The sequence below is a fragment of the Pagrus pagrus genome, assembly GCF_965226575.1.
Source record: "Pagrus pagrus genome assembly, chromosome: 12".
NCBI lineage: Eukaryota > Metazoa > Chordata > Actinopteri > Spariformes > Sparidae > Pagrus > Pagrus pagrus.
The window spans coordinates 25,775,207-25,802,823 of NC_140196.1; the positions used below are offsets into that span (position 1 = coordinate 25,775,207).

The following is a 27,617-nucleotide window of genomic DNA, read 5'->3' on the forward strand; positions in this document are numbered from 1 at the left end:
CTCTTAATCCAAAGCATGCGCTTTCTCTGTTCAGGCTTGTATAACAAGATTAAATTTGTAGTCCCTACACGCTACTCACATAAACAGAAAAATATGGAAGAATAAATACTCATAAATATAAACTTTTTTTTTTGTATTTGAGTGTTGAGGAGTTCAGGAGGCTCACAGCCTCAGCACACGTAGTCTGGTGGTAAAGCAGTGGATACTCTGTATCTCTTGCCAGACGGCAGCAGGGTGAACAGGCTGCTTTGGGTGGGTGTTGTATCATATTGTACATACTAATGAAAGGGGCAATTCCACATAATAGGTACTTTTAAAACTTTAGTTATACTTGATAAGTCATAGTTGACCTGATAATACTTTGGTACTTGAATTTCACTTTGTGTCTGTGATGGAGCTAAGAATTGTCCCACTTGGAACTGAAGCCATGTTTGTTTGGTTCTTGTTTTTGCTGTAAGAGCACCACACCTCGATAGGCCTTTTAACCTGTTCTGCAGGTATTGTGAGTCTGGTGCAGTATTAATGCAGCTGGATGAGATGCAGGCACACAAACCACTAAGGTTCTTTTTTATAAAAGTACATAGTTAAGTGATTGAAAGGAACACTGGCATTCATTTTGGCTCTGCAGCACTTTGATGTTAATGTCAGCCCTGGGAAACCTCTTTTTCTCTATTCAGGCCTCATTCTACTCGTAATTTTCCACTTCTTTGAAAAATCCTAACCAGCACTTAATGATGTTGGCATTGTTCGAGCAGCCTTATCAGTTAGTCAGCACTCAGATACTGTCACTGTCACACTCCACATTGTGTGTCACAGTCTGAATAGAACCATGCAGCCTTTGCTTTTTTGCTTCTCTCTCCTGGTTTTTGTTCTTTAGTGCCTAGTCTTATGAGATTTCCAGAAATTGTGTGAAAATAGCTTTGCTGCCTTAAAGGGTAACTTCGCCAATTTTCAACCTTAATCTCTATCGTTTGGAATTTAGATAATGCTGAGGGACACTAGTGAGTATTTTGTCATCTGCACAATGTTTTAAATACATTTCGAAAATATGTAGGTGTACAGTTACTGTCTCAAAACATATGGAACAGCTGTTTGTGCGAGGGCCTGTGGAAAACACACACTAAAGCTTATTGTAATTAATAAACAAAGCCACTTAATTCAAAGCACTAAGGACCCCGGAAGGACCCGTTGAATGTCTGTTACTTAGCCATCAGTATGAGGAGACCAAAGCTGAACAAGTGTAGTGGTTGAAGAGGGCGTGTCAAGACACGAAGAGGGCACTGAGCCAAGCAACATCTCAGAGAGCGCACAGGGCTGCAACTCCAACAGGTGACAGTCAGTCCAACCTGCTGGTAAACTGCAGCAGGTCTCTCTGACCACCGAATTACAGACGGCTCACAGCCCCGCACCAGAAGCCTCTGAGAGCTAACAGAATAATCCGCCTCAGCTTCATAGAGTGACTTTGAAAACATCAAATGTCTTGTTTTAACAAGTTTCATTTGTTTGTACATTGCAGATTTTTTTTTTAATATAATTTCCATGAGGCACTGGACATTTCTTCTCAGCAGACAGACCACAGGCATTAAACCTGGCATATAATATTCCTCATACTCCTCATGACTGCTCATACTTGTAAAGTGACGTTAGTGAGCTACATGATGAGTCCCGTTCTCTTGGTCATTACTTTAAATCATTATTAATACCATTATAAAGATAACACACAGAGCGGTCAGGTGGTGATTTGACATTTTTGCACATTTCTCCTTGTTTCATTTAGTGTTGCTTGAAATACAACCTGAAGTGACAGGCTGTGACGACTGCAGGTCATCAGTAAACGTTATTAGTTATTCAGTCCACTCATCCATTTTCCATATTATTGTTTCTGTTGTATTCATTTAATTTTTTACAACATCTCCTCACAGTTTTTATTGTGAACACTGTTATGAATTAAAAATGTTCTCAAAAAAGATTTTATTGCCTCAATTAACTACATTTACCATCAACGCTGATTGGGATATCCACATAAAACATGGCAAATGTGTCCTTTTGAGTTATGTGAGAAAATCATTATCAGTTGTCTGTGCATTCATACAGAGGACTTGTTTAGCTGGGTCTATTTCCAAATCTAATCTAAATAAAGATACAGTAGGAAAACATCTAGATGGGTCTTGTAATGCTTTAAGAAAGGTGTTGTACAGCCCATTTACACCCACATTGGACATATCTGCATGATTTAAAGTATTTAATTGCCATCACTTTTTGCCAATTGTTACATAAGAAAATTGATGTCAGTAACTGTGAAGCTTTAGCCACTGGTTGTTTAGCTTAGGGTTAGGGTTAGACAGGGGAAACAACACCTCTAAAGCCTCGATTAACACGTCTAATCTCTTTTGTTTGAATCTGTGTTAAAACGACAAATTACCTGGGGCAGTAGTGTCCTGTTGTCACGCCCCATAAAGCTTTTTCTTTAACCTGCTGGCTTAGCTTTTGTTGATGACTCTAACTTGGACTTGACTGGACACCTTTCTGTGTTTCAGCCCCTTGTTGTTAGTTTGTCACTTTACATACCACCATATAAGTTGGATAAACTCAAGTATGTACTTTAAAATGCTTGATAAGGTTATGTGAATCAAGTTTTGATGGGATTCACCTCCTCTTCAATACTTGCACTGCAGTGCTCTTTAGCTTTTCCCCATAACTAAGAGGACACTTATGCTTATATAATTGAGCATATATAATTAATGAAAATGCACAGACCAAATATTGATATTACATGCTGTTGACCTTCTGTATCATTGAACAGCATTTCCCAGGTCAAGTCTGTAAACTTCTGTATGGTTAACCTGGCTGAGCAGCTGTGTGGGCGAGCGCTGAATGAGCATAAACATGACAGTTTTAGAACAGACTCACTTGGCTCTATGGCTGCCAGACGGCCTGTAGCTCTCCACCTGCCTGCTCACCACTTATTGAAGATGAATGACTCCTGGGCGACCATTACTTATCGTGTGAAATAGCCTTAAAAGGGATGGCATAGCCCTCATCAGCGCAAATGTGACCAAACACCATAAAGCGAGGCTCACTTAAAAACACATCCATTATATGTGAGAAAATGTAATAACTGATGCACTTTTGATCCAGCAGTAAATTAAACACAGGTCCTCCAAACAAAGTTCAGCATTTAAAAGATCAGGACGCAAATTATGTGCAAAATGATGTATGACGAAGGAAAAAAAAGGGAATAAATAAAAAAAAAATACCAGTTGCCTGTATAGTTACAATGATGGTTTAGTTACATGAACAGACATAACATTAATTAATGCAAATAAAAAATAGATTATTAAAATAATAAAGAACACAAACTCTTATATACGCATAAGTTAACATAGAAATAAAATATACATACACAACATAAATATTAAAAAAAATCCCCTGAAATGTACTGCATTGCAAGTTAGGGAGGTCATGTTCTTGAACCATGCAAACCTCTCCCTCTTACTTAGCCTCTCATTCTTATTCACATCAGCATTGGGTGCATATGTCCAGCGTCTGGTCACAGCAGCCCAAAATGACTGCTTTCCATGAAAGATTAGCTGAGGTTAAGGCGCACTGTTACGGTATGTGTTCAGAATCAGAATTAGTCCACCTGCGTTTCAGGGTTTGAGGATCAGAGACATTTTGCAAGTGGGATTGTTCTGAACCTCTATCACTGGACCCATTCTTACACCATGGTAAGCCCATTAGCCCACAAATGGCCTTCCTGGCAATGCTCTGATAGGCCATAAGTGCTTAAGTCAGCTCAATTAACAGCTGACTGTTCCTTTAGAGTATTCCTTTGACATGAACCAAAATAGTCATTGTGCTAACTGTTCTAATATTAATTCATTGTTGCTTATTGTGCAATAGCTTAATGGATTTGTTGATGAGGAGGCAACCTTTTTTTGGCCAGAAAAATACTGAAAACCAAACTAAAAAGCAAAGCAAATGAATAAGTATCACAGTCTATTTGCTAAACGAATGCCTGTGGATTTTTATTCTATTTACTTGGACCAGAATGAACGCATGTGTGTAACAGAGCATGAGATGTGAACTTGTGTAAGTACCAAAATATCCAATGCACACACTGCAAAGCTCCTGATGCCTGTAAGCAAGGCCGTAATTACAATATATAGCGGGGGGGGGGGGGACGACACACATCCCAGTATTGCAGATATGCTCAAAATGTCCCCCCCAACATATAGCCTAACTGAAAATACAATGACAAGCAACCAAATACCACTGTCTGAAACAATCAAGATCAAATGACAAAAAAGAGAGAGAAGAAAAAGACATGTAATCATAATTATAACTAAATGTAACAAATTTCTGTTATTATTACTACCGACTCTAGTTTTGTAGTTCTGCGTGTGGTTTGTCCAAGTGGTGTTGCCGTAGTACCCCATCTAGCAGAATTTGTTGCCTGACTGCTGTTGGTATGCAATGTCAAACACTGTCTCTCTATTTCATTACTGTCAAACATATTAAAAAGTGGAAAACAAGAATGTGTTACATAGACACATATATAGGTAGATAGACATATAACTGTTGATTGTGATTTTGTAAAGTGTTATGAAAATGTAATTTCATGAATAGTTATCGTCTTGCAATGACCCCCCCCCCAATATTATCTGAGTGACACCATCAGTGAGGCTTTCAAGAGACACTGGGGGATCTATATTAATAGGAATTTGAAGCAGCTCCAAAATCAATCGACCTCAAATCAACCTTTAAACTGACATGAAATATGTCTTTATCTAACTGCACGGCAATAACAAAAGCGAATAATTACACAAAATCAATCAGCAAATTCATCTATGGATGAAAAGCCAACCCCTTGACTCCAATGGCATCCTAATTTCATACTGCATTGGCTGCCTAGTTAGAATGTATTCATTTATATTTCTCCAAGGAGCGTCTCTCTAAAACTGGGATCTGTACATTCGCTCACTCGAACAGCTGTGTGTCCACAAAAGCCACCACAAGCTCATTAATGGATGTGTTTGGTTGTCAGTGTCGCTTCTATTTGCGGCACTGAATATGTTAGGAATCAGCTTGTCCAGCACCATGTGTGTTGGTCCAACCATCATCACAATGACATTGTGACCAGTTAATGTTTTTGGTCAAAGCCCTTTTGTCTGTATAATTGTGGGCATAATCATTACAGCTACATTTGGACCAGTACTGCCTTATTAGCCAACGTGGCCAGACTGGCAAGCATCTGATGGGTTACAATTATCTGACAACTTTGTATGTAAAGATTGTCTGTCAGCGCTGTTTTTATCTAGCATCAGTATGGGGTTCTTCAGTAATAAGCAGCTATGATACTGCTACAGATATCCTGACATTTGAATTTTGCTGGATTTTTTCTTTTCTGTAAGATTCTGTGCTGGGACAAAACTTCTACATTTTGAGGGTACCTCATTCAGCCAACTTCGAGGTAGCCTACAGACCTTGTGAGCTTGCATTTGGCACTGGTCAAATGAGGCATGAAAACAACATTTTTTGATTCATTTGTGGAAATACATATAAGTGAAACATGATAAAAACACATCGTTGACACATAATAAAATTGTCATGTCACATTTAGCTGAAACTTTAGCAGACACAGCCAAAGAACATTCAAGTTGAGATGTGTCTCTGACCAGCTGACAATTATGACACTCTCCTTTTAGTTCCATTTTGGTTCCGAGCAGCTCCTAAGAAAATAACTCTCTTTCGCTGCTAAATGCTAAACTATGTTCACTAGCTGCAGCTACTGTAGCTTCGTCTACCATTTAGTGCTAGGCTGGTAACAAATGGCTGCCAGCTGTGGTTAGGCTTTATTACATTGTGTTATTGTGGCTTGATAACTACTATACCATCTAACTCAAATCAAAATATCAAAATAATCAGATCAAAATAAGCAGAGTTGGCTAACTACAAAACCAAAACAAATACCCGAAAGATCCCAAAAGGCTCTCCAAAGCTAAGGATAACAGACAAATGGCCCTTTCACGTAAATAAAAAAATATTGATCAAGGCAGCTTTAAGAACTAATACAAATTGAGCATTTGTGTATTTTTGCTTTTGTTTAGAGTGTTTGGAATATTTCCCAGTTTACCTTCCTGTGCTTTATCTAATTCCGCAGACAATTTCCCCTAGGACCCTGCCTTAAGTGGTTTCTTAAATGTGTCCTGAGTGACCAATTGACATCATTACCATGACTTTAGGAAAACAGATTGCACATGCAAAAACAGGTACATTGGCATAAGTAAATGTCATGTATATTCCACACATAGCCTCAGGCACGACTATATTGCTGTCGGGTGCGGTGTAGTTTGAGTTTCCATCCCCCATGGCCCTTTCAATTACCAGAATTTGCTTTCTGCTGCTGCTGGCAGAATATCAACTGAAGCCCAGCTGACTCTGTGTGGACCTATTTGGAAGGGATTAAACTAGCTTGCAACTAATAAAGGAGATGTTGCAGTATGCATATAGGGACTTTATGAGGCTGCTTGACTCGGTAGTGAGCAGCTTGTGTAATTATCAGATGCGTAAATGAAGAAAAATGAAGGGAGGAGGAGGAGGAGTGGGATAGGGGAAGGGAGAAGACATGGGAGTCAGGAGAAAAGTGCTCAGGTGGAAGGAGGTGAGATAGGAGGAATCAATGACAGAGATTGAAAGATGGTGGGGTATTCTATATACATGCGGGTGTCTCTTTTCCCCTAATTCATAGATTTAGTTTTTCAGGAATAAGTGATTTATTTGCATATTCCAAAGGGACACATCTGCAAGATTGTTACCATATAAACATCTGTAGCTGGCATCTGCAATTACAATGTAGATTGGAAACCCTATGTAAACACCATCTGGTGTAACTCTAACCAACAATAAAACACCATTTAAAGGTTACTTGTTCGTCATTTCAATCACTTCAATTAGCCTAATAAGTATTCATACTGATGCTGTAATAATGACACCTCAGAAATACAACCTTGATCCCTAAAATGTTAAATAACACTGCCATACATGTTCTAACAAAGCTGATCACCCGGCTCAGTCATTTTGGATGCACCACGCACGAGATGCAATTAGTATTTTGCACGAGCCCTTTGATGCTACGATCAATAAATTTAGAGGCAAACTATTCTAGACATAACTGATTGAAGTCAGATTGTTTACCCATATTCTTAATAGCAGTTTTAGGCAGATAATCAGTAACTTGCAGCTGAATGCATTTTTAAACTCCCTGCCGACTAGTTTTTCATCATTTATTGAAGCTTTACTCCAGAACCCAGTCACAAAAAAGTTCCAGAGGATTACTCATGTCTCACTCAGGCTGCTCAGATGGATGGGGTCTTCAGGTGATAGTCTAAGCTTAGACAGAATCACATGTGTCTGACTAATCCAGTGTTTCAATCCTGTTCCTGGGCCCCCTGCCCTGCACGTTTAAGATGATCCCCTGCCTCAACACACCTGATTCCAGTCAAATCAATCATGACAGAGAAAAGTCGAAATCCAGTATTATTAAAATGTCTTCAGAGCACACTTGAGAAGTTAAGCCATATAAGTACACAGGAGAATGGAAGATATAAATACTCCCAGACCACACTGACACTATTGTAATATGCTAATAGCACACAAACAACGTGTTATAACACTGAATTCAAATAAGGTCTCACCAAAAACAGCACATTGTGATTTTTCTAACAAGTCAGCAGGTGGGGTGTGTGAGGTGGGGTAATATGACTTTCAGCAGAGCGTGCTGCTGAGAGGCTGTTGTTCTCTTAATTATCAGCTGGTAAAGATGTTAGCTGAGGTATTGATGGGCCTTAATTGACCATATGGCTGTTTGTTTGTCTAGCTGGAGACTGACCAGAGAACACGCTGAAAAGACAGTCGCACACAGTAACACAAACACACACACACACACACAGCCAGCACAGCATATAATTTGTTGGGGTTCCAGTTTCCAACCACAGCCCATCAGAGTGTGTCTCCGGACATTATCGGCATTATGCTGACATTATTGCTGGCTCTGCTGCTTCCTAATCCTGACTTTTTGTGTGTGTGTGAATGTATTTGTGTGTGTGTATTTGTGTGTGTTTTTTTACCTGCTTGTTCAAGAACAGATTCAGCCTGTAGGTGCTTTGAGTCTGAGAAAAAGCAAATTACACGTCTCTGTTTGTCTTTTTTTAATCTGATGCCCTTTCAGGCCTCTCTCTGTTGTTCTCAGATGATTAATCCAGTCACACTTTTTAATTGCAGTACGCGTTCTTTATCCCTAATCATTCTTCTTTCCATGGTTTACTTAGATGTTTTTCACAGCTTAGAAAGTGAAGTGAGCTCAGTGGGTGGAGCCGGGCTTACTAATCATCTCTGTGAGGTTTGAGAGGCCTCATGAAATATTGACAGCTACATGTAGGAGTTAGCTCGAAGCCAGTCGATCAACCTTTTCCTGCTGTAATCATGAAGTTTTTCTCTTCTTTTTTTTTCGCAGTTTGGCAATAAGCAGCTTTGAAAATTCTTCGCCAGCCCCAGAAAAGACACACTGGTATTAAAGACAGAGATCAGTCGAAGTGGCTTAATTTGATGCAGACAGATTTCGGAGGTCTGTAAAGAGACGCTGAGTGTGTTTGGCTTCAGTGAGTAGGACGACTTGGATGGATTTTTGTGTTCCAACCGATCTTGCTAAATATATTTCAGAATATTTATGGTCAAATTACCTCCTCACACTGACAAATAATGTTACTGGTTTCAATATTTTAATTACGAGACTTGTTTGAACAAATCTATCAGAGCATGAGTCTTGTATTATTATTCTATTAATTCAGTGGATGACTTTCTGGAAGTCATATTGACTTTTCACAATTGAAGTTTCTTAAACAAGCGCGGCAGAATCACTTGGGAAATATTCCACTCTGCAAAGATGATTACACGGCTGTATATTAAAACTGGAAATATTATAAACTGCCGCTAAGAGCAAAGATATGGCAAAACAATCAAAAGTAAAGAGGGACAAAATGGCCAAATTAACATGTTAATCACCTTTGTCATTGTCCATATGTGAGCAGACTGTAACATGACATGATAAAAGTCTCTCTCTGAGTTGCATATATAAGCCTGTGCACAATTTGTTTATGACAAAGAAAAATGGAAAAAAAAAACATTTGAATATCTGAATCAGAAATATTCTATTGATCTCCAGGAGTTGCTCCTTTTAGAATAGAAATGTTGCAGCATAGAGAAATTTGAGGAAACATATAAAACAGAGAATGGATAATATATGAGTTTGTTAGAATAAAGGAGAATCTATAAAAATATATACATTTAAAGGGTTAAAAAAATATATACCGCTGGAAACAGAGAATGTTTAGCATTAGTTCATTTTATAATAGCTGTGGATTATTTTTCTAATTGACTAATTGTTGCAGCTTTAATCTCAAGTGGCTAAATTGCTGTTTACAGAGGAAGTCAGTTTGTCACATTATAGAATGGACAAACGATCGCTTAAAAGTGTGTGATGATTTCATTTTACTTTATTTATTATATTTGTTTTACATACCACTTAAAAAAAATGGCAACTAAATGTTAAAATAAAGTGTCTCATGAGCCTAGAGTCCCGCCAGCACACAGAAAGCCTTCTTTGTACACTCCCATATCCTTTTCACCAAATCAAACCCTAAACAGAGAAAGCTGGCATCCACTTTGTGCCGACATCAAAATGTAGATGTGAGCTCCTCTCTGTCCCTCTCAGCCATTCTATTCCCCTCTGTTGTCTCTTCCTCCGGATTCATCTGTCTCTCCTTCTGTCATTCTCTCTTAACCTCCCTGTTTGTCTCTCTTTGACTGTCATTCTGTTCCGTTAGCATCAATCCTCGTCCAGCTCTCTTCCCTTCACCCCCACCCCCTCAGCCTCAGTGTGCGGTGAGCCTGAATTACAGGGGGGTAGAGCAGGTGTTCAGCTGGCCGGCTATTGCTGCTGACTAGCATAAACGCTGAGAGGTGAGTAGTGAGCTGCTAGGGTTGAGGAATACAGCTGGCCTCTAATGCTGATGGACCTCCCTCTGGTCTAATGTTTGCCAAGGGCCCGGCCAGGTGCTCCGCAGCATATGCACACACACCGAAACACACACAGAATCAGTGCAGACACACATATCTGCAGCTCCAAACATTCACCAAACATATGTGTGTCAGATCTAATAAGGATTCCCAGCTGCGGTAATTGTAGTGCACAGATAGCGAGCTGATGAATTCTGCTGTAGGTTCGCGCTCTCTGCCGCAGAGAAAAATGAAGGTGGTAATTTTGTCTGGCTCGGAGACGAGTAATGCTGGGACACCGGCTTCCACGCAATAATTCTCTGCCTCACAAACTGGAGCACGGATGACTTAAACGAGTCGGGAGGTCAAACCGCTCACGCATTAGCCTTTGGCTCGGTCACTCAGCGGCTGGGTGGGAAGTTTAAGGAACCAGTTCTAGTGGGAGCGGCTCAGCTGCGTTCTTTCAGGAGCCCTTTTTTTTCCCCTCAATCTGTCGCTCTGTCTTTGTTTTCTCCCTTCTTTCCTTACCGCCATTGCTCCCAGCTTTCCTCATGTTTCTCATTTCCTTCCCTCTCCCTCCCTTTTTGTGCAAACACGGTACTACAACTCACTCCTTGCTCTCGCTAAGCCCGCAGAAAGCGATGGGGGAAAAAAAATCCAATAAACATAAGCTGCCGCTCCTCTTTGACTCCGCTGTCGTCCCTGAGATGTTATTTAAACGTGACACGTGGTCGATTTTTCCATTCCACCTGGTTGCCCTCTCCCTTCCCCCTTTCCCACTATGGATTTGAGATGTTCGTGCCTTTTTACCTTTAGCTCCTGAGCCCCCAAGTTGGGAGAGAGAAGTGTAAATACGGAAAAGGGTGTGTGAATAATGCAAGGCGAACATTAAATGTCAGAGCTAAAAATTCACAATTTCCCTCTATTGTCTCGCTGGCATTCGCGGCATGTTTTATGCATTTTATAATTAGCGGGGGAGTCTCGGAGGAGAGGAGAGGAGTGGAGGAGAAGGAGGCCTGGCAGTTATGGGGAACGCTTATTTCTGCGAGAGGTGCCGTTTTAAGAAGTTACAGAACTTCATTTGAAAGGCAAATCTCACAGATCCTTGGAGTGGAAACCCATTGCAAGAATTCCTCTCTGAATCAGTAACACTTCTAACACATATGAGCTGCCTCAAATACGCACGTATATAATGTACATTCATCTATATGTATTCAAGGAGGCAAGAAACAACCAAAACAATTTGGTAGCGCAAACATCAAGATTTCCAGTTAAGCGTTTCTCATTCATTTGCTAACTGGTTTTAAACTGAATGGTTGGTGCGCCTCGTCTGAGAAAGAAGAAAGAGAATAGAAAAGACGAAGAGGCAAGAAAAAAAAAAGGATGAGATGAATTGAAAAGGGTTGAAAAATGTCTGTTAGAAAGATAAAGGACACATATTGTAGATGGAGAGAGAGTCTTTATGGAAGACAGACAAAGGAGAATGACTGAGGTGCACCATACATGGTACGTGCTCAAGGTCTTCGCTCCTTTCATTTTCCACTATAGATTCCTACATCTGTCAATATCCCATCTGGTTTCCATCCCTTTCACCCCCTCGTCTCTTCTTCTAATTGTCACATTCTCTTCTCATATTCTGTGCCTTGAGCGCATCCTTCCGTCATCCCTTTCATTGTTAATTTCATATCCATATTTTCCCTTTATTCATTTAAAAGCCTTTGCTTTTGGCAGGGTGTTTATGTTTCAGCCAGTTTCAGGTAGACAACAACTGGTCTCGTTTCAATTCTGATACAAATGTTCTTGTACTGCGTAAAGAAACAAATTACATTGCGGTAAAAATGCGTGCAAACATGTTTTCATGAGATATCACATGTCAAGATTAAGAAGCTGACTTTACATGCTGATTTGTGACTTGCTGGCTGCTTAGTATTGTACTGCTCTCCAAAAAGGGAAAACAATGGCTCCCTCTGTTGTGGCTAAATTTTGGATGCAGCATTGTTGTGTAGACCATGATGCAGGAAGGAATCAAAACAACATCCAGTCAGTCCTACTGTAGCTCCAGTGTCTGACAGATCATTTGACTCACCATTTTTAAGTTGCAGCCCAGATAAGTTGTGCTACAATGAAGTAGAGCTCATTTTATCAACTCATCCCACCCAGTCACCATAATAACTGTGTGCATTTTGTCTGTTCACACGCTTAAATGGCTTGTATATTCCTCACAAGCGACCTCCAGTGGTCCTGCAGATAAAGACTGGCCCAGATAATAAGACTGAATTGCCAGTTTGTTTATGTTAGCTGGTTTCTTGTTGAGAGGGGGCATATGTGGTTTCCTTTTGACCCAACCAGTCAGGAGTGACTGACGTCTGTCGCACCAATGTCACTTTCAGTTGATACAGAAGCTGTATTATCGGCTGCTAGGTTGAAGAAATGTTTTTCACAAAGATCAATAAAATATGCTGAAATATTAATATTTTTTGGTTGACTTACAGCAGCTGTAGGGTGACAAAGCTCTCACCCACCCTTGCCTCAATTGTTCTGTCCAAATTTCTATTGTATTTTAGTGCCGTACCACCAGACTACAGAGCAGCTTCTTTCCTCAGGCTGTGAGACCCCTCAATTCATCCTCAGCGTGATGCCATAAAAAATACAAAAATTTAAAAAAGACACTTGTTTGTTTTTTTTTTTTTTAATACTTTGTAAGCAGGGACTTATAGGCCTGGAACGTGTAGCTATCTTATTCCATAGTAAGTGATGTTGTCCCCTCCCAGGACACAACAAAAAGAGAGATGAGATATCCACCCGACTGTGCATTTTTAATTTGCAGCAGCTATACCTTTGGGCCATACAGTGAAAGAAACAGCACCAGCATCGCATTCCATTCATCAACTTCTCATCCTTCTTTTAGCTGCATAAATACAATCGTTTGACAGATGACTTTGCTAATTGCCTTTTCAAACTGCAGTAATCTCTTGGTGCAGTGAGCGAAAATTAAAAATGCAGCGCCCTGAGTATTGTTTTTTTTCATGTCTGAGCCTGCATTTATCCACCTGAAATTAATTCTCTAATTTGTTTGTAAGATAAACAGGGAATACTTAGGATCCCAATCCACTTAAAGCATCTACTCCACTACTTTACATATCCGTTCTAGAATGCCGATTCGTCCCTGAAGACTCCACCCAGCAAGCCTGCTAGTCATTAACAGTGAAATGAAGAGCAAGCATCCACTTTTCTGAAGGGCACTGTGAAGTCTCACCTTCATACATTCTGCGTGTGTTTGTCTGCACATCAGTTCAATGCATGAGATATGTGTTAGACGATGAGGATCCACACTAGAGCTGTAATGTGATTTGTGCTGTTGTGCTTGGTGTGTGCTGCTGATAGCCCCGATCCGTACGGAGGCGGGTGATGACATTCTTGTCCAAACATGCGAGGCATCAAGTAACTGAAGCAGTCAGATATGTCACTGCGGTGCCGCTTTATATATTCAGCGCTGAATATGCTACAAGTGCTCCTCCAATTTCAATCATTCAGAAATTACCTTGCACTGCCGGGTCAATTCTATTATTTGGTTCTGTATACGAGACACAAGGTAATTTATTCATCATTATACAACAGGGTTGCATAACGAAATAAAAGTTTGTAAAGTCCTTCACGCTGCAGAAATGACAGAACATATATACAGTTATTTATATAAAAATATACATAAACATGGAGTCGGCCGGACTTCATGAAGACGTTTCACCTCTCATCCAAAAGGCTTCTTCAGTTCTAAGTAATTGGAGGGGAGCTGCAGGCTTTAAACCCTGTGTGGGCGTGTCCAACAGAGTCTCTGTCATTTGTGACCTTAACGACTCTTTAGGGACTCTGTGCCCAGCATGTGTGCATAATACAACGGAAGTATTAAAGTATCAGAAATCTGCTTTGATACTGGAGCCCTCAGAAGCAACTGCTTTGGTTGTGCTTTACCAGCACATTTTATTTACCACATTCATAGATAATCAAATGACCTCAAAGTACAACCTGGGGACTTTGGGCCCCCGTGGGAGTCGGGACCCTGCGGCAGTTGCCTGCTTTGCCTGGCTGGTTCTTTCTCTCACCTGGAGTCACACATTCATACTCATGCATTCTTTCAGTGTTTTGTGTCGCTTGCAGTTCATAAATATGATTTATTTGTCATAGTTGATGCTATATTAGCTACTATATTAGCCAGCGACAGCTGAACCGTTATAGTTGGAGATAAACTGCTAAAAGTGCATACTGTAAGTTATTCTTGTCAGTTTTTTGGCAGTTACTGAACAGCTGGTAGACTGAAGTCGTGCTGACCCTGATTTGCATGAAGCTTGGCAAGACAGATGCTTCAGTTTTGTGCTCTGGCTAACAGATACACATACATATTCGTTTGTGTCTAAGTGTTCACAATAGCGTATAAAATCCAATCCAGATATGAGACAGTTTAAATGAAAAGCGTAATTGCGGTCTAAGATTACATTCTAAAAAGAAGTCCTCATCAGTACGTTGTCGTTTTTATGGCAACAAAAGGCAATGTCCCTCTGATGTGTGCACGTAATTAATGTTCATGGTCCAATAGCAATAATTATGTGTCTCTGACATGACGAGAATACCTTTCATGTGCTCGTTTACAGCAGCCGTGAAAGCAGTCACTTTGCTGTGATTGATGTTAACATGGTAAATACCACTTTGAGGGACAATATGCTGCCTTCATAATTTTGGACTATATTCACAATATGTGGACAGAAATGTCTGTCAAAGACAGAAGAGAAATTCCTTTTAAACAATCAAATATGTGTTTCTCTGATCATGAAATTAAAGCTGGATGTTTCTGTGTCTTGTTGTCCAGGCCAGTGGGAGGTGACTGTCAGAAGAAATGCCGGTCCTAGGTGCCCTAGTACATCACCACCTGGACCATGGCGACTCATTGGCCAATGAGAAGAGAGAGGTGCTCCCATGGCTCCTCCTGCCTTGCTAGATGGTTGGCATCCTCCTTGATGTTCCTATGGTTGCCGTGGGTGTTGCTATGGTTGCCGTGGCCCGCCCGAGCTGAACAAGTTGGCGGTGGGGGGCACGGCAGGAAAACGCTCCACGGTTCGCTGTCGTCCCCCTCATCTTCGTCATCATCCTCGTCCTCCTCCTCATCCAACACTTCGCCGTGGGGCTTCAGCACAAGGCAGAGCGGTGGGCAGCTGGACTGGCTGCTGTCAGAGAAGGGGCCTTTCCACAGATGTCCTGAGTACACAGAGTTCAGAGAGAGGTTCCAGCAGGGATTTTCTACCAGATACAAGATTTACAGGTGAGAGAAATCTGCAAATGCGCGTGTGTGTGTGTGTGTGTGTATGGAGGTGGAAGGAAAATGTCCTCTCAGTTATATGTCTCAGGCTGTCTGCCCAACCTCTTATGTACTGCTTCCAAACCTTTTTGGCTTATGACTTTGAGTCTGCTCTTTTGATTTATTGCCACACTTCAAAAGCGTGGGCGGATGAACAAAAGGCATATTAAAAAAGGAAAGGTAAAGATCTAAGCAGCAGAAGACCTTTAGTCTTCAGTATACAGTAGGTCAGCTCCACAAGATCCAAAACACTGGATCCTGTATTTCCCATAATGCCACCAGGAGCAAAATATTAGCGATTTGTTGATATCTGTGCATTATATTGTAAACTCATACTGCACAGGAGGATTTACCTCCTTAACAATCATCACATGTCCCTGTTAGTGTCCTCCCGCAGGCTGTAGTCAATAATGTTACAATCTTTTGGAGTGTTTACTGCACGCAGGAGAATTTCATTATTTTGATTTAGCCTTTAACCCAGTGCCTCCTCCAAGCATCATAAATACTGTCCTCAAATGGCACCAAGCCCAAGGAGGGAGTACTGCCTTAAGGAAAAAAACTCTGGAAGTCCCATCTCTTGCTGTCTTTTTAAAACTTCTTGGAGGGATGTGACATGGATGACTCGGGTTTAAACACTAGAATATGTTAATCTTGGACATGCTTAAGCAATCTTGTTGCGACTGAAAGGGCCATACGAGTCTACAGTCATACTTGTGGCTCCGCGAGGCCTCCATTGAGATTCAATCAGGCGTTGCGGCAAAAATTCCACGTAACATACTACCCTCATTCAGCGTGACTAGCCTGTGGCGGTGCAGACCACAGGGTTACCAAACCAAAAAAACACAAGCCACCTGCGTCAAATATATGAACAATATTACCACACTGTGCTCAAATGGAATGAAAGAGATATCAGTGGTAATACAGAGATAAACATGCACAATAACAAACTCTAAAGGTCAATATGATGATATTCATCTTCCTCCTTGCCTTTGTAAAGACGTACAAATTTTATTTTTCATTTCGTTTTTCAGCACTGACACTAAAATTTAATCAACCCCATCTGTGTATGAGAGCATGTAATGAAAAGATGTTCTGAATCGCTTTCACTCAAAACTCACATTATCAGACACTTGGGCTTGTGTATAAAGCAGTTGCTGGGTGGGTGTAATATCTATTTCAAGCAGCAGTATTATGATTTGTGGGACAGCAATATCTCTGTTCCTTTCATTTAGGATGGGCTTTGTTTTCATTTAACACTAAGTAGAACTTTTACCACGTTTCTTTAAAGCCTTAGCTAATTAATTTGAAATGAGCTGTTTTTGGCTGATTTTGTTCAGGTCCTGGCTGATTTAACTAAACACAATGTGTTCAGAGTCGGACTCTTTAAAGAGTGACAGGGATCAGAGGGAATTGTGAATGTATTGTGTCTGGGAGATTAAAGTCAGAGCTTTAAACACTTTCAGTGTAATCTGTGAATAGATAAGAGAGGAGCTGTTGTTGATTAGGGGCGACAGACACAGAATAGAGTGATGAAACTGGTATAGGCTGTGGTTCTGTCACATTTCTCTGCAGTCCTTCAGATGTTTTGCTGATTCTTTCTGTTCTGATATTTGAGCTCAGCAGGGTGAGGGAAAATGTAAAGCAGAGCCGAGAGTTGAAAGAGCATTTCATGAGCACGTATTGCTACTTGTAATTTGAAAAATATATTTTATTAATCATGGGAACATGACTCTTTATATATTGAGCTGTCATTTATCTCTAGATGATTTGAGTTGAAGATGTTATAGGATTATACTGTATCTGTCTGACAGCTGTCTGACTCATAAAACAGACACAAAATCTTTTATGTTTCAAATTTCACTGAAATGTCAACATTCAAAGAGTGGAATCAAAGATGCAATGCTGCAATATCTTTAAAATCGTATCAGGAATGCTCGAATGTTTTGCAAGATCTTTTTGTAGGATTTTTTTCTGACTTTGTAAGAACAAACTTGTCTCATTATGAGTGTTAGCAGGATATCATTCCAAAAAAGTTACATTCAGTTGGAGGTATTACATTACATGAAAATTGCATTTCTATTGGATATTATATTTTATTATTATAATAATGCCTTTACCTCATGCTCCAGGAGCCCTTATTGCGTGCCCTTATATGTGCAAACAGATACATGTTATAGTATGTTTTTATATGTAAGAATTAATCTGATATTTCTGATAACATAATAAGGAATATTGATAATGTTAGCACATTAAGATAGCTTAATTGTAGTGGGACAATGAATGAATGAATGAATAAATGAATGATTTTTGATTTTGGTTATGTACGTCATAAGAAACTAAATTAATTCTCACAGTAAATAACCACAAAAGGAATAGGCTAAAGCTCAAGGCAGTCTCATCAGCAGTCACAAATAACTGAAAACATATCTTGTTGAGTCACATTAGCCCAAATGATTCCAACAAGGTTCGAGAAATCTTTAATTGTATCCACGGTAACAGTGCGTTTCATTTGGTCACCTGTCATTAAAACTTATGGATGAACACCAGACGACATGTCAGAGAGTGTGGACTGAAATCCGCTCAACGTAACACGATGTAACAGTTACGAGTCGTGTCAGACAGATTTTCATCGGCCATGGTGGTTTGTATAACAATAAAGGCATTGAATCCCACGATCCCACACTATGACATACTGTGTGTTTATGAATTCTTCAAATTAAATGTACTCCTTCTCCCCTATTGTAAAATTCAGAATCTGAACTGAGAGGTTAAGTTGCATATTGGACCACAATTGGCTTTTCAAGCTAGTTTTGCTGCCATAAATCACGCTGGTGGGTTCGCATTCTAAACTGAGCTTTAAGGTGAGCACAGGGAAACTTTCCTCCTGCAGCAGTTGAATGTGAGGACAGGCTGTACACATCATTCTGCATAGTGAGGCTCAAACATCCAAGGGAGGGAAAAAGAACAAACATTCTTTGGACTGTATTGACATTTAGAAACGAGTGATCATGAAGGCGGTTAAAGGTGATGGAAAGTCTTCTTAACTCCGCTGACACACAGGTCCTGACCAGGCCAAAACAGCCACTCTGCAGAGCACTTTTGAAAAGCGCCACTGTCAGGCTTGTGTAGACAGAAGGCCAATAGGATTTTCACTTTGACAAAAAACTCAAAAGGATTGATATTTTTAACCTCACCTTATCATGAAAAGAAGAGAATCCAAACCAGGATATTACCGATCCAGAGGCTTTTGAAATGTTTCACTTTTCTTATGTTTTCTTGTGTAGAGCAGAGGAAACGAAACTAGCTCCCTTAACTGTTAAGTTATTGTTAATAATTCTATAAGTCTTCCTGCTGCAGAGGGAAGTGTGCGTGCAAAGACGGGAGGTTTCTCTGTGTGTCCACAGGCTGTTAGCTGTGTGGTCGTCAGTATAAATAATGTAGTGCAGTCCTGCCCAGGTCCACAGTTCATGTCAGCCCCTGTCACCATTATCATTACTCCACATTTAATACTAAATGTAATAGATATACACTGCATCCGCTGAGGCTGCAATTGGACTTTCCATTTCCTCGACTTGGAATAGATTTATATTTTTATTCAGATTTTTTTTACCCGTCGTTTCCTTCCTCTCCGTCCGAGAGCTCTTTAAAAATGCACGACCTTTGTCCCGTCAGAGATGAAGAAATTATGTTCAAAATATCTGTGGTGTTTTTGCTCTTTCCCAGTTGTTGACTGTGACTGTGTTTCAAAAGACGGACGGGACATTTTGGACTGAATCATACAGGCTCTCACTCCACTCCTTCTCTGTCTTGCTGGCTGCCTTTTGTTCACTTTTACTCCGAGATGTGCTCGCCCGGCTCATAGTTATATAGTCACTCTCAGCCGCTGCCTGTTTCGATTCTGTGCTGCCCTTCTGGTCACTCAAACAGCAGGGGGTTAGAAATGTCTCATTCTGAGGCACTTTTAACAGTTACTTAAATAATCTGTCAGCTGAGCACTTTCTTCTGTGACTTGAGGTGTTTTTCTTTCACATATACAAACTCCGCTGTCTTTCCTTCCTTTCGGTCTTCCAAAAGCCTCTACTTGAATAAAATAGAAATGACAGCATCACTTAGGGATGAAGAGGAAGTTTAGAGTGAAATGACAACTGAGGGTTCCGTGACATAAGTGGGACAGATTGTTATATAACTGTTAGATTCTCAGTGATCATTGAGCAGGCAACATGGCAAACTCTTTCTTTTTGTTTTTAGTGTTTGGCCAATACCTCTTTTGTTTTTACTTATGCATCTGGAAAAATAAATGCAATTTACTCACAAAGACAATGTATATACAAGATAGCATTAACATGGACAATTTGTGTTTGTGGCTTTAGCTGATAGCATTGTGATTTAGACTTTCTGTCTCCAAAGTGTGAGTCATCAGGTTCAGATGGTTGTCTTATGTTCTCTTCACATGTCTTGTGTTTTTTGCAAATGCTCTCTTAATGCATGAAAGCAGCCTGCAAGCTCAACATTATCAGTGTGGTATATGAATGTTTGCAGGCAGACAGGAGAATTACAAAAGCTCTGTCTGGATACTTCTGAATCTTTTCCAGATGGCAGCAGGGTGAACAGGCTGTGGCTGCGGTGGGTGTTGTCTTTTAGTATCTTCTGGGCTCTGTGCAGACATCTCACTTCACCGATATCGCTGATGCTCGGTAGATGCCACTGATGTTCTGGGCGGCTGGCCTATTACACTGTTTGGCGCGATACTGGGTTGTAGGAAACAATTTTAGATGCTAAGGACAGAATAACTGTTAACAGTCTTGCTTCCACTGCAGCCTCTAACTCTTAGGGACTGAGGGACTGTAAGGAAACTAATTAAAGCTGGCAGGGGAGCTGAATCCTAGCTCCCTAGTGTAATGGAACCTCCCCTTGAATTACAGTACAACTGCAACACCGTGCCCCCCAAATTTCAAAATAATATCACAGTATTGAACAAGTACATTTTGTTTCACCATTACTAAGTAAGTGCATAAAGCATTTTTACATGCAATTTTCACACATTCACCAAATAGCATGGAATTGGCAGTTGGTAAAACTATGGCAAAAATAACAAAATGGTGCATCCTGTTTATCAAATATTTCAGCCATCCACTGTTGTTGAACCAAGCTACAAATTCACCAGTTATCAGCACTTTACCCCATTGATGCATAATCTATACAAACTCCTTTAATGAACAACTTAAACAAAAAAAAATGTTCTTGATTTGCTGCAGTATGTAATTTCATGCATGGTTGAGTGTTTCTTTGCTATATCTTTTGATCATAATTTCATTTATTATTTAATATTCAAGCATTGAATATCTTGTTTTTGAACATCACAATTCATTACTGTTTTATTTTTTCCTTTCTTCTCTATGAACAAAAGTTGTTTTTTACTGGTTGAAAAATGACCCATGTATGCCAGTGTGATTAAATGATGGAATACAATTACTTTAAAGTTATAGTGAAGAAACACTCAGCCATGCATCACATAAGAGGGAATGAATATCTCATTAGAGAGATAGTGATGATTCTTTTAAATTAAAAGTAAGAAAGGTAAAATGAAAATAAAGATTTTGGCAATCAAAAAATATTTATTTACTTGAGAAATACCTGGAATATTGAATTGTGAAATTGATTTATTGCAGATGTAGACAATTTCTCTTTTGTTGTACAAGTCACGGATGAGAAAACTTAAAATGTGTGCGCCTGCCTCCCCAAAAGATTGTTGTGACTTTTTGACTGTTGTAATTTTAATACTGTCCCTCAACAGAATTCTAAAACCTTTAGTTCTAAAATGTAAGGGATGGAAACTATGGACTCTGGAACATGAGAGGCATTTAAGTCATCTGTTTCAAGTATTACAGTATGTTATTTTGAGTCAGCATTGTTTTAAGGGTCCCATATTATACTGTTTTTCATCAATTTCACACAGCTGTCAGAGGTCCATCAACACTGTATTCGAAATGTTTTGCCCCAAACCCATCAGTGGCCCTGAATCTCAGCTGTCTAAAAGTCGCTCAAGTGAGCTCTACTGAGAGCAGCTGTTTCTGTGCCTGCACCTTTAATGCTAATGAGCTCCGTCTGGCAGCGCGTGCCTTGCCTGCTACACGCCCCTCTCAGGGAGAGGATGCCGTTCACGCTAGCGGTAGCATGTGCTAATGTTTACGGTGGATGTATCGCTATGGCTCGCCGAGATGCTGTCGTTCAACCACACCAGTTTGACCCAGAATCGGACCCAGAAGGAGAGGCTCAGAAAAATACAGACTGCAGGCGGCTGCAGCAGGACTCCCCAACACAACCACCCGGCTCCCATCCCCCACTGACCTGCAACAGGTAACATCTAAAAACAGCTAGCGAAAGCTGTGTTTGTCTCCAACACAGTCTCCAAACTCTTGGACACTGTCCGCATAGTCTCTGTCTCCAGTCTGCACATGTTTCCAGACTTTTCACTGTGACAACCAAGCTCCCTCGTAATATTATTATCATTAAACTCGCTTCAAACGCCGTTGCATAGCGGACCGAAGCGGAGCTAACTAGTTAGCCAATTACAAGCTGACTTCACCATACTACTAGGCAACTGTAAATACTATCAAAACGTGGCGACACTTACCTGTGGCTCGGGTGCAGTTGCTGGGTCCCGTGTGGTTGGGACTGATCATTTTTACGAGGGCCCGGCCTATGCAAATCACTCCTTTCGTTATGTAACAACAGGAGCTGAATCAGAACAGCCTGTAGGAGCCCCGTTTTACCAGTGGGTGGGCTGCAGAGACCATGCAGGACTCGTTTGCTTTCCACATTCTGGGAGTTGGTAGGCTCAGGGAGGACCAGTTTATATATGTAGACACCAGAGAAAACGTGTTTTTCATAATATGGGAACTTTAAGGTTCAAAACCCCTGCCATTTTGACTGGGCATCTTCACTTTAATATACACGACACACAATCCTGAGTAGGACTCATAATGTCCCTCAGCTGATACTTCACAGTGACATACATGCTCAACTGAGATAGTCCATCTGTGTCTATTGAGGAAAGTGAGGTCATGTCCATGATATGTCTGGAACTGTGAGGGGTTTAGCAAAACTGTTACTCAATTTTGGAGGAAATCAGGCGTGGAAAGTCTTCCGGGGGAAGGATCAGTGACCACATCAACTTACACTTTGACAGTTAGGCCTCAGCTCCAGTGTGTCCTGGATCCAATGGTGGACAAACAGAAAGAAACCACAACAGGAGAACAGAGCGTCTTTTCATGAAATGGTGTGTGTTAGGGCTGTCACTTTTTAAAAAAATCAAGTTCGAACGAATTTGAAATGACACGCAATTTATTCGAATGTATTCGAATACCCCCCCGCGCACGACAACACACGACATTATTTTTTATTATTTTATTCAGTCAGACGACTTGACGTCGCTCCGGCAGCTCCGCTCGTCTGTGCCTGTGGTGCCTCGGTCTCCGCTGCCGCAAGCTAGCAGGTAGCAGATTTGTTGTCGTTGTAGAGAAAGACAGCTGCTTTGTACAAAGTCGACAGACAGCTTTGGTGTCGTGATTGTCCGCTCAGGACCGCTTTGCTTGCTAGTGTCGTAGCAAACAACATAATATTACTAGCTGAATTGATAGGTCGAGGGTTAATAGGGCGTGCAATAGGTCAAGCTGATAGTGAATTTTTTGAGCACCCTCTGCTGGATCACAAGGCGAACTACTTCAAACGGTCTGATATAGACTGTAAATCTTGAATTTGAACAGGTCATTACATTCGAATACGAACTTTTCCCCCCACATTCGAACGAATATTCGAATTTCGAATAAAAAGTGACAGCCCTAGTGTGTGTTAATATCAAAACTTACAATAATTTGTAAAACCAAGGCCCTGCTTCTGGATTCTTCTTTGGGAACAGGTTGGGTGTGATAGGCCGGTATACAAACATCTGACGCTAACAACCACCCATTGCATCTCGTAATCAATGGTTTCCATTCTGTTCCATAACCCTAGCCTAAACCAAGTAGTTGCCTAAACTTATCCATTGAGGTTTGAGCTCATATGAATCCCAACCATATAGGTCAACTGTGAAAGCAGCTCATTACGAACCATACTGGCGTTTGTTATTAGGTGGCGACCCCTAGTGGTCCTAGTAATTATTACGGCAACAAAGGAGGAACTCAGGTGAAGCACGGGACATTCATTCAGGAAACGGCTGTCAAGTAAGGTTCCTTCATGCCAATGAATCCTATTGTTTTATTGGTTTCAGGGCAGTATCTTTGCATCCTTTTAACACCCATTTACTTGTATAAGATGGAGGCAGGATCAGGAGGAAGCTCGTGTTGATTTAGTCTGGATTGCTTGCATGCCAAAATTATGGAAGCCCTCATTTGTTATTGTGTTTTTGGAGGTTATTATTGAAAACATAAATTATCAGCGACATGTTTACCTACTGAATATTGTCCAGCCTTAATAGATTAAATTGGTCCAATGAATAAACCAACTGAAGAAATCACTCCAGCTTTAACCAAAGAGTTGTTGTTCATCTAATCAAACATTACATCACCTCAAACTCCTGCATGGAAGAGTGAGGAGAGTTGTCTGGCTGGATTTGGATGTGGGAGAACATAGGACTGCAGGGAATAATCACAGTCTTTACAATTTTCATCCATCTGAAATGACAAAGACGATGTGTTCAGCACATCTTATAGAAACAGAGGCAGGAGCTCTGCCTAATTTTCACTTCTACTTCTGCTGGGCTTGAGAAAGATTGGCTGCTGATGAGACACAGGATGGGGTTGGAGGGTGGTTGGGGCGTGTTGAGGGCTTAGACTGCAGGCTTCTCTGTGGTCCACAACATCAGAGACATAGAAAGTTAGTGTGGACAGAGCCCCTAGTGGTCCTAGTAATTATTCATCAAAACAAAAGAAGGAACTCAGGTGAAGTGTTAAAAAGAGAAGTAAGTCCGCATTGGATGTTGGAGTAGACAGTAGGGGAAAAGAAGCACGGGACATTCATTCAGGAAACAGCTGTCAAGTTTCCTTCATGTAAGTAACACAGCTTAAGTTGCTTAGGAAATGTTGGTTGGTACATTGGTAATTGAATTTACATAAGTAACATCATTATTTTAGCCAAAACCATGATGTTTTCCTAAACCAACCAATAGTTTTAGTTCTAAACCTAACCAACATTATCTAAATTGTGAAGGTTGTTGTTTTGGAAACAGTTACATATACCGTTACGTATTCAATTATTTTGATAGGAGGAATCCTGTCTATGGTCAGGATTAGGCAATAAAGGGAATTGGTTGAGGTTAAGGAATGTTTGTGGTTTTGGATTAGTATTGATAAACATGTTAAAGTCACTGCACTTTAGTATTAAACCAAGACCATGATCTTTCCCTATGCTTAAATTTTCCCTTAGTGCTGTGAGTGCCAAACATAACCATAAAAATGTTTAATAATGCTTTTCAAAATTCATTTGAAGTTTATATTGTGTGACAAAAACTCAATATGTTGGCATAAAAACTAATTAAAGGTATAGTTGGTAATCCTGTTCAGAAACACTTTTTGTTATACTGGGTGAAATGGTCTTCCCATCCTGAGAGTAGTCCATACATAATGTGTTCAGAAAAAGGAACAAAATAAATCAGCCATAACAGCCATAAAACAACAGAAGAAGAAGAAGAAGCAGAGTTAGCAAGAGAGAACAATGGCAGAGAAAATGCAGCCAAAAGTAGCACTTCCAGAAGTGATGCAGAGGTTGCTGTCTTTCTGTTGGACAGGTAATTAGTTGTTTTGCTTCGGGGGGATTTGTTATTTTCATGAAATATGTAACGTTAGCCAACTTAGCTACTTTTGTAGCTTGTATTAGCCCAATGCTAGCGGCTCTCCTCTGCCCTGCTGACGGACCGTCTGATGCGCGTTCAAGTTTGTGGGGGCGGGGCTTTGGACGGAGCACTGACGGGAGGGGGAGAAGGGGGTGGAGCTTAGACGAGGTGCCACTTTCAAATCTTGCTAGCTCTCCAACATTACCAACTATACCTTTAATTGTGTTGTAAATGAACAGAAACATTCAGTTGTCACATAAATCAACATGGCCTCATTATGTTAATAGAAAACGTGATCCAGTCAGCTTTTCTCTTTCCCTTCACAATGTTTTTGCTGTCGCAAACTGGAGAGTATACACAGATTCTAGGAAAAAAAAGGGTGAATCTGAGCTGGATTGGCAGGTGGCTGTTTATGTTTACCGTCTGAAGTCTTTGCGCCCCTTTCTTCAAACACTTCTGTTCCCCTCAGCAGCTGATTACTGTTGGATATAAATCAGCTCTCCGTTACTAAGAATCAAGAACAACAGCTTGTTCTGTCAGCTGGGACGCTGAATAATTTACTCATCACTAAATTAACTTTTAAAAGCAAGAAGAGCCTTATTTCAGATATGACAGGGTCATGACTCGGTCATATGTCACAGTTTCCTGTTGTGTCAGACTTCAGACTGTCTCACTATCAGACTTTCATGGCTGCCCTCTCTGTGTAAGTACAGCATTGTTAAATTCTGGGATTGCTTTTTGCTTTTGATTTTGATTGCTGCATCCCCTGCTACCCACACCAACAAAACACTTGTACATTTCAGCCAACAAATCCTACTCAAACTGTTCTTCAAGAACACTGGCACTCTTCCTCCCAATTTGTATGAAAACAATGACAGTGGCAGTGAAACAAGGCCAGCGGGGGCCTGACAACATGGGCTTCAAGCAAACGCTGCCAAACCGGAATGAAATGAATACTCTTTTAGAAAACAAAAACTACAAACGACACTATTTAAAGCTAAGGCTCCAGATTGGCAAAACTATATTAAGTTCCTTTTGTTAAAGGTACTGTTACAATTTGTTTCAATTGGGTTCATTTTTATAGACTTTTTGTTTTATTAAAGATGTATTATATTTTTGACCTTGCTTGTGACTTACAATGCAAAATGTTGAACATTTTCGGTGCAGTAATGGTAATGCTAATCAGTGTAATCCTAAGTGGAGTAATGAGGAACATCATTTCATGAACATTTTCCAAAATCGGATCAGTAATGGATGAGTCTATAATAGAACAATGGATAGATGACTGAGAGACTGGCAGTTCAGATCAAACTCATAATGATGCAATTAGACCTTAATCATAATTATGTGCTGGTAACTTATTTTGCATCACACGGAGAAGGAAGCCTGCAGTAATAGCAAGAGATGATACATCCACACGGTAAACATTGTGGACAAAACAGTGACTGCGGGACATGTTAAAAGCACCTCTCTTGTGTTTCTAATTGTCCTCCTGTGACCTTACTGATGCTGATATCTGATTATCATTAGGAAAATAAGTGCTGGCAGGCTTTTCTCTGCATTAACTTTACTCAGAGCAAGAGCAAAATTGGCTGCTCTCATTAGCTTTTAATAAGGGGTAATGGAGATGAGAATACATGTTAGCCGCATTTTCCTGGGCTAACCCTAATCCGTTAAATCCTTTAATATCATCATGGCACGAGTAACATCAGGCATGGGTCTTGCTGACTGCCCTCCCCTATGTGTTTGCTATCTTCTATCTTAAGGCTGTCATCTGTGCAGAAAATTCCACTCTATCTCCACATGAGAGGCACTGTATGGAGCTATGACATATACATCCAATTAATGATCCTATACTTTGTGCCTATTATTTGCCTGGCCTGTAGCTAATCTTCTGACCTTATCTCAACCTGGGGAGAATACGGTCATGTTATTGTCTAGATATGGTTGCAATAATCTGCTTGATACTTAGTAGCCTGCTGTCTCCGTGATAGTTACGGCAATGCAAAAATGCAATAGTGCTTATTAAGAATGGCTCATGCCATGTTGTCAATCAACGCTAATAATTTGCCATTTGCCACCATTGGTTGGACTCAGTGAGCTCCTCCATACCTCCTGGCCAGCAGGGGGGATAACATGATTCTATGGTCACCATTGCTAGTTTCAAGATGTTTTCATTCCAGCATGATGTTCATTTGGCAAATTGTGGCCGCATTTAGAATAAAGTCGAACATGAAACAGGGTGTGCTTTACATGGTGTGGCTACCATTTAATTGAAAAGTCGCTACCAGTCAGATCCAATCAGGATATCCTCCCAAGCTTCACCCTCTCTTCCTAATATGAGTGGTACTGCCAATGGTCCTTTGAGGCCATTGTACCGTGGCT

General features: G+C 40.5%; 1 protein-coding gene across 2 annotated transcripts in view; it reads left to right on the forward strand.

Moving 5' to 3' along the window:
* Positions 1–27,617, forward strand: part of brinp2 (bone morphogenetic protein/retinoic acid inducible neural-specific 2) — a 246,528-nt gene that overhangs the window by 83,456 nt on the left and 135,455 nt on the right. The window contains exon 2 of one of the 2 annotated variants that reach the window (XM_084369785.1): positions 14,918–15,367. In XM_084369785.1, coding sequence (XP_084225911.1) covers positions 14,985–15,367 — 383 coding nt within the window. In that variant the 5' untranslated portion in view covers positions 14,918–14,984. Of the gene's footprint in view, positions 1–14,917; positions 15,368–21,574; positions 21,761–27,617 lie in introns of those variants that run through there. The other variant, XM_084369786.1, reaches the window with a different exon arrangement.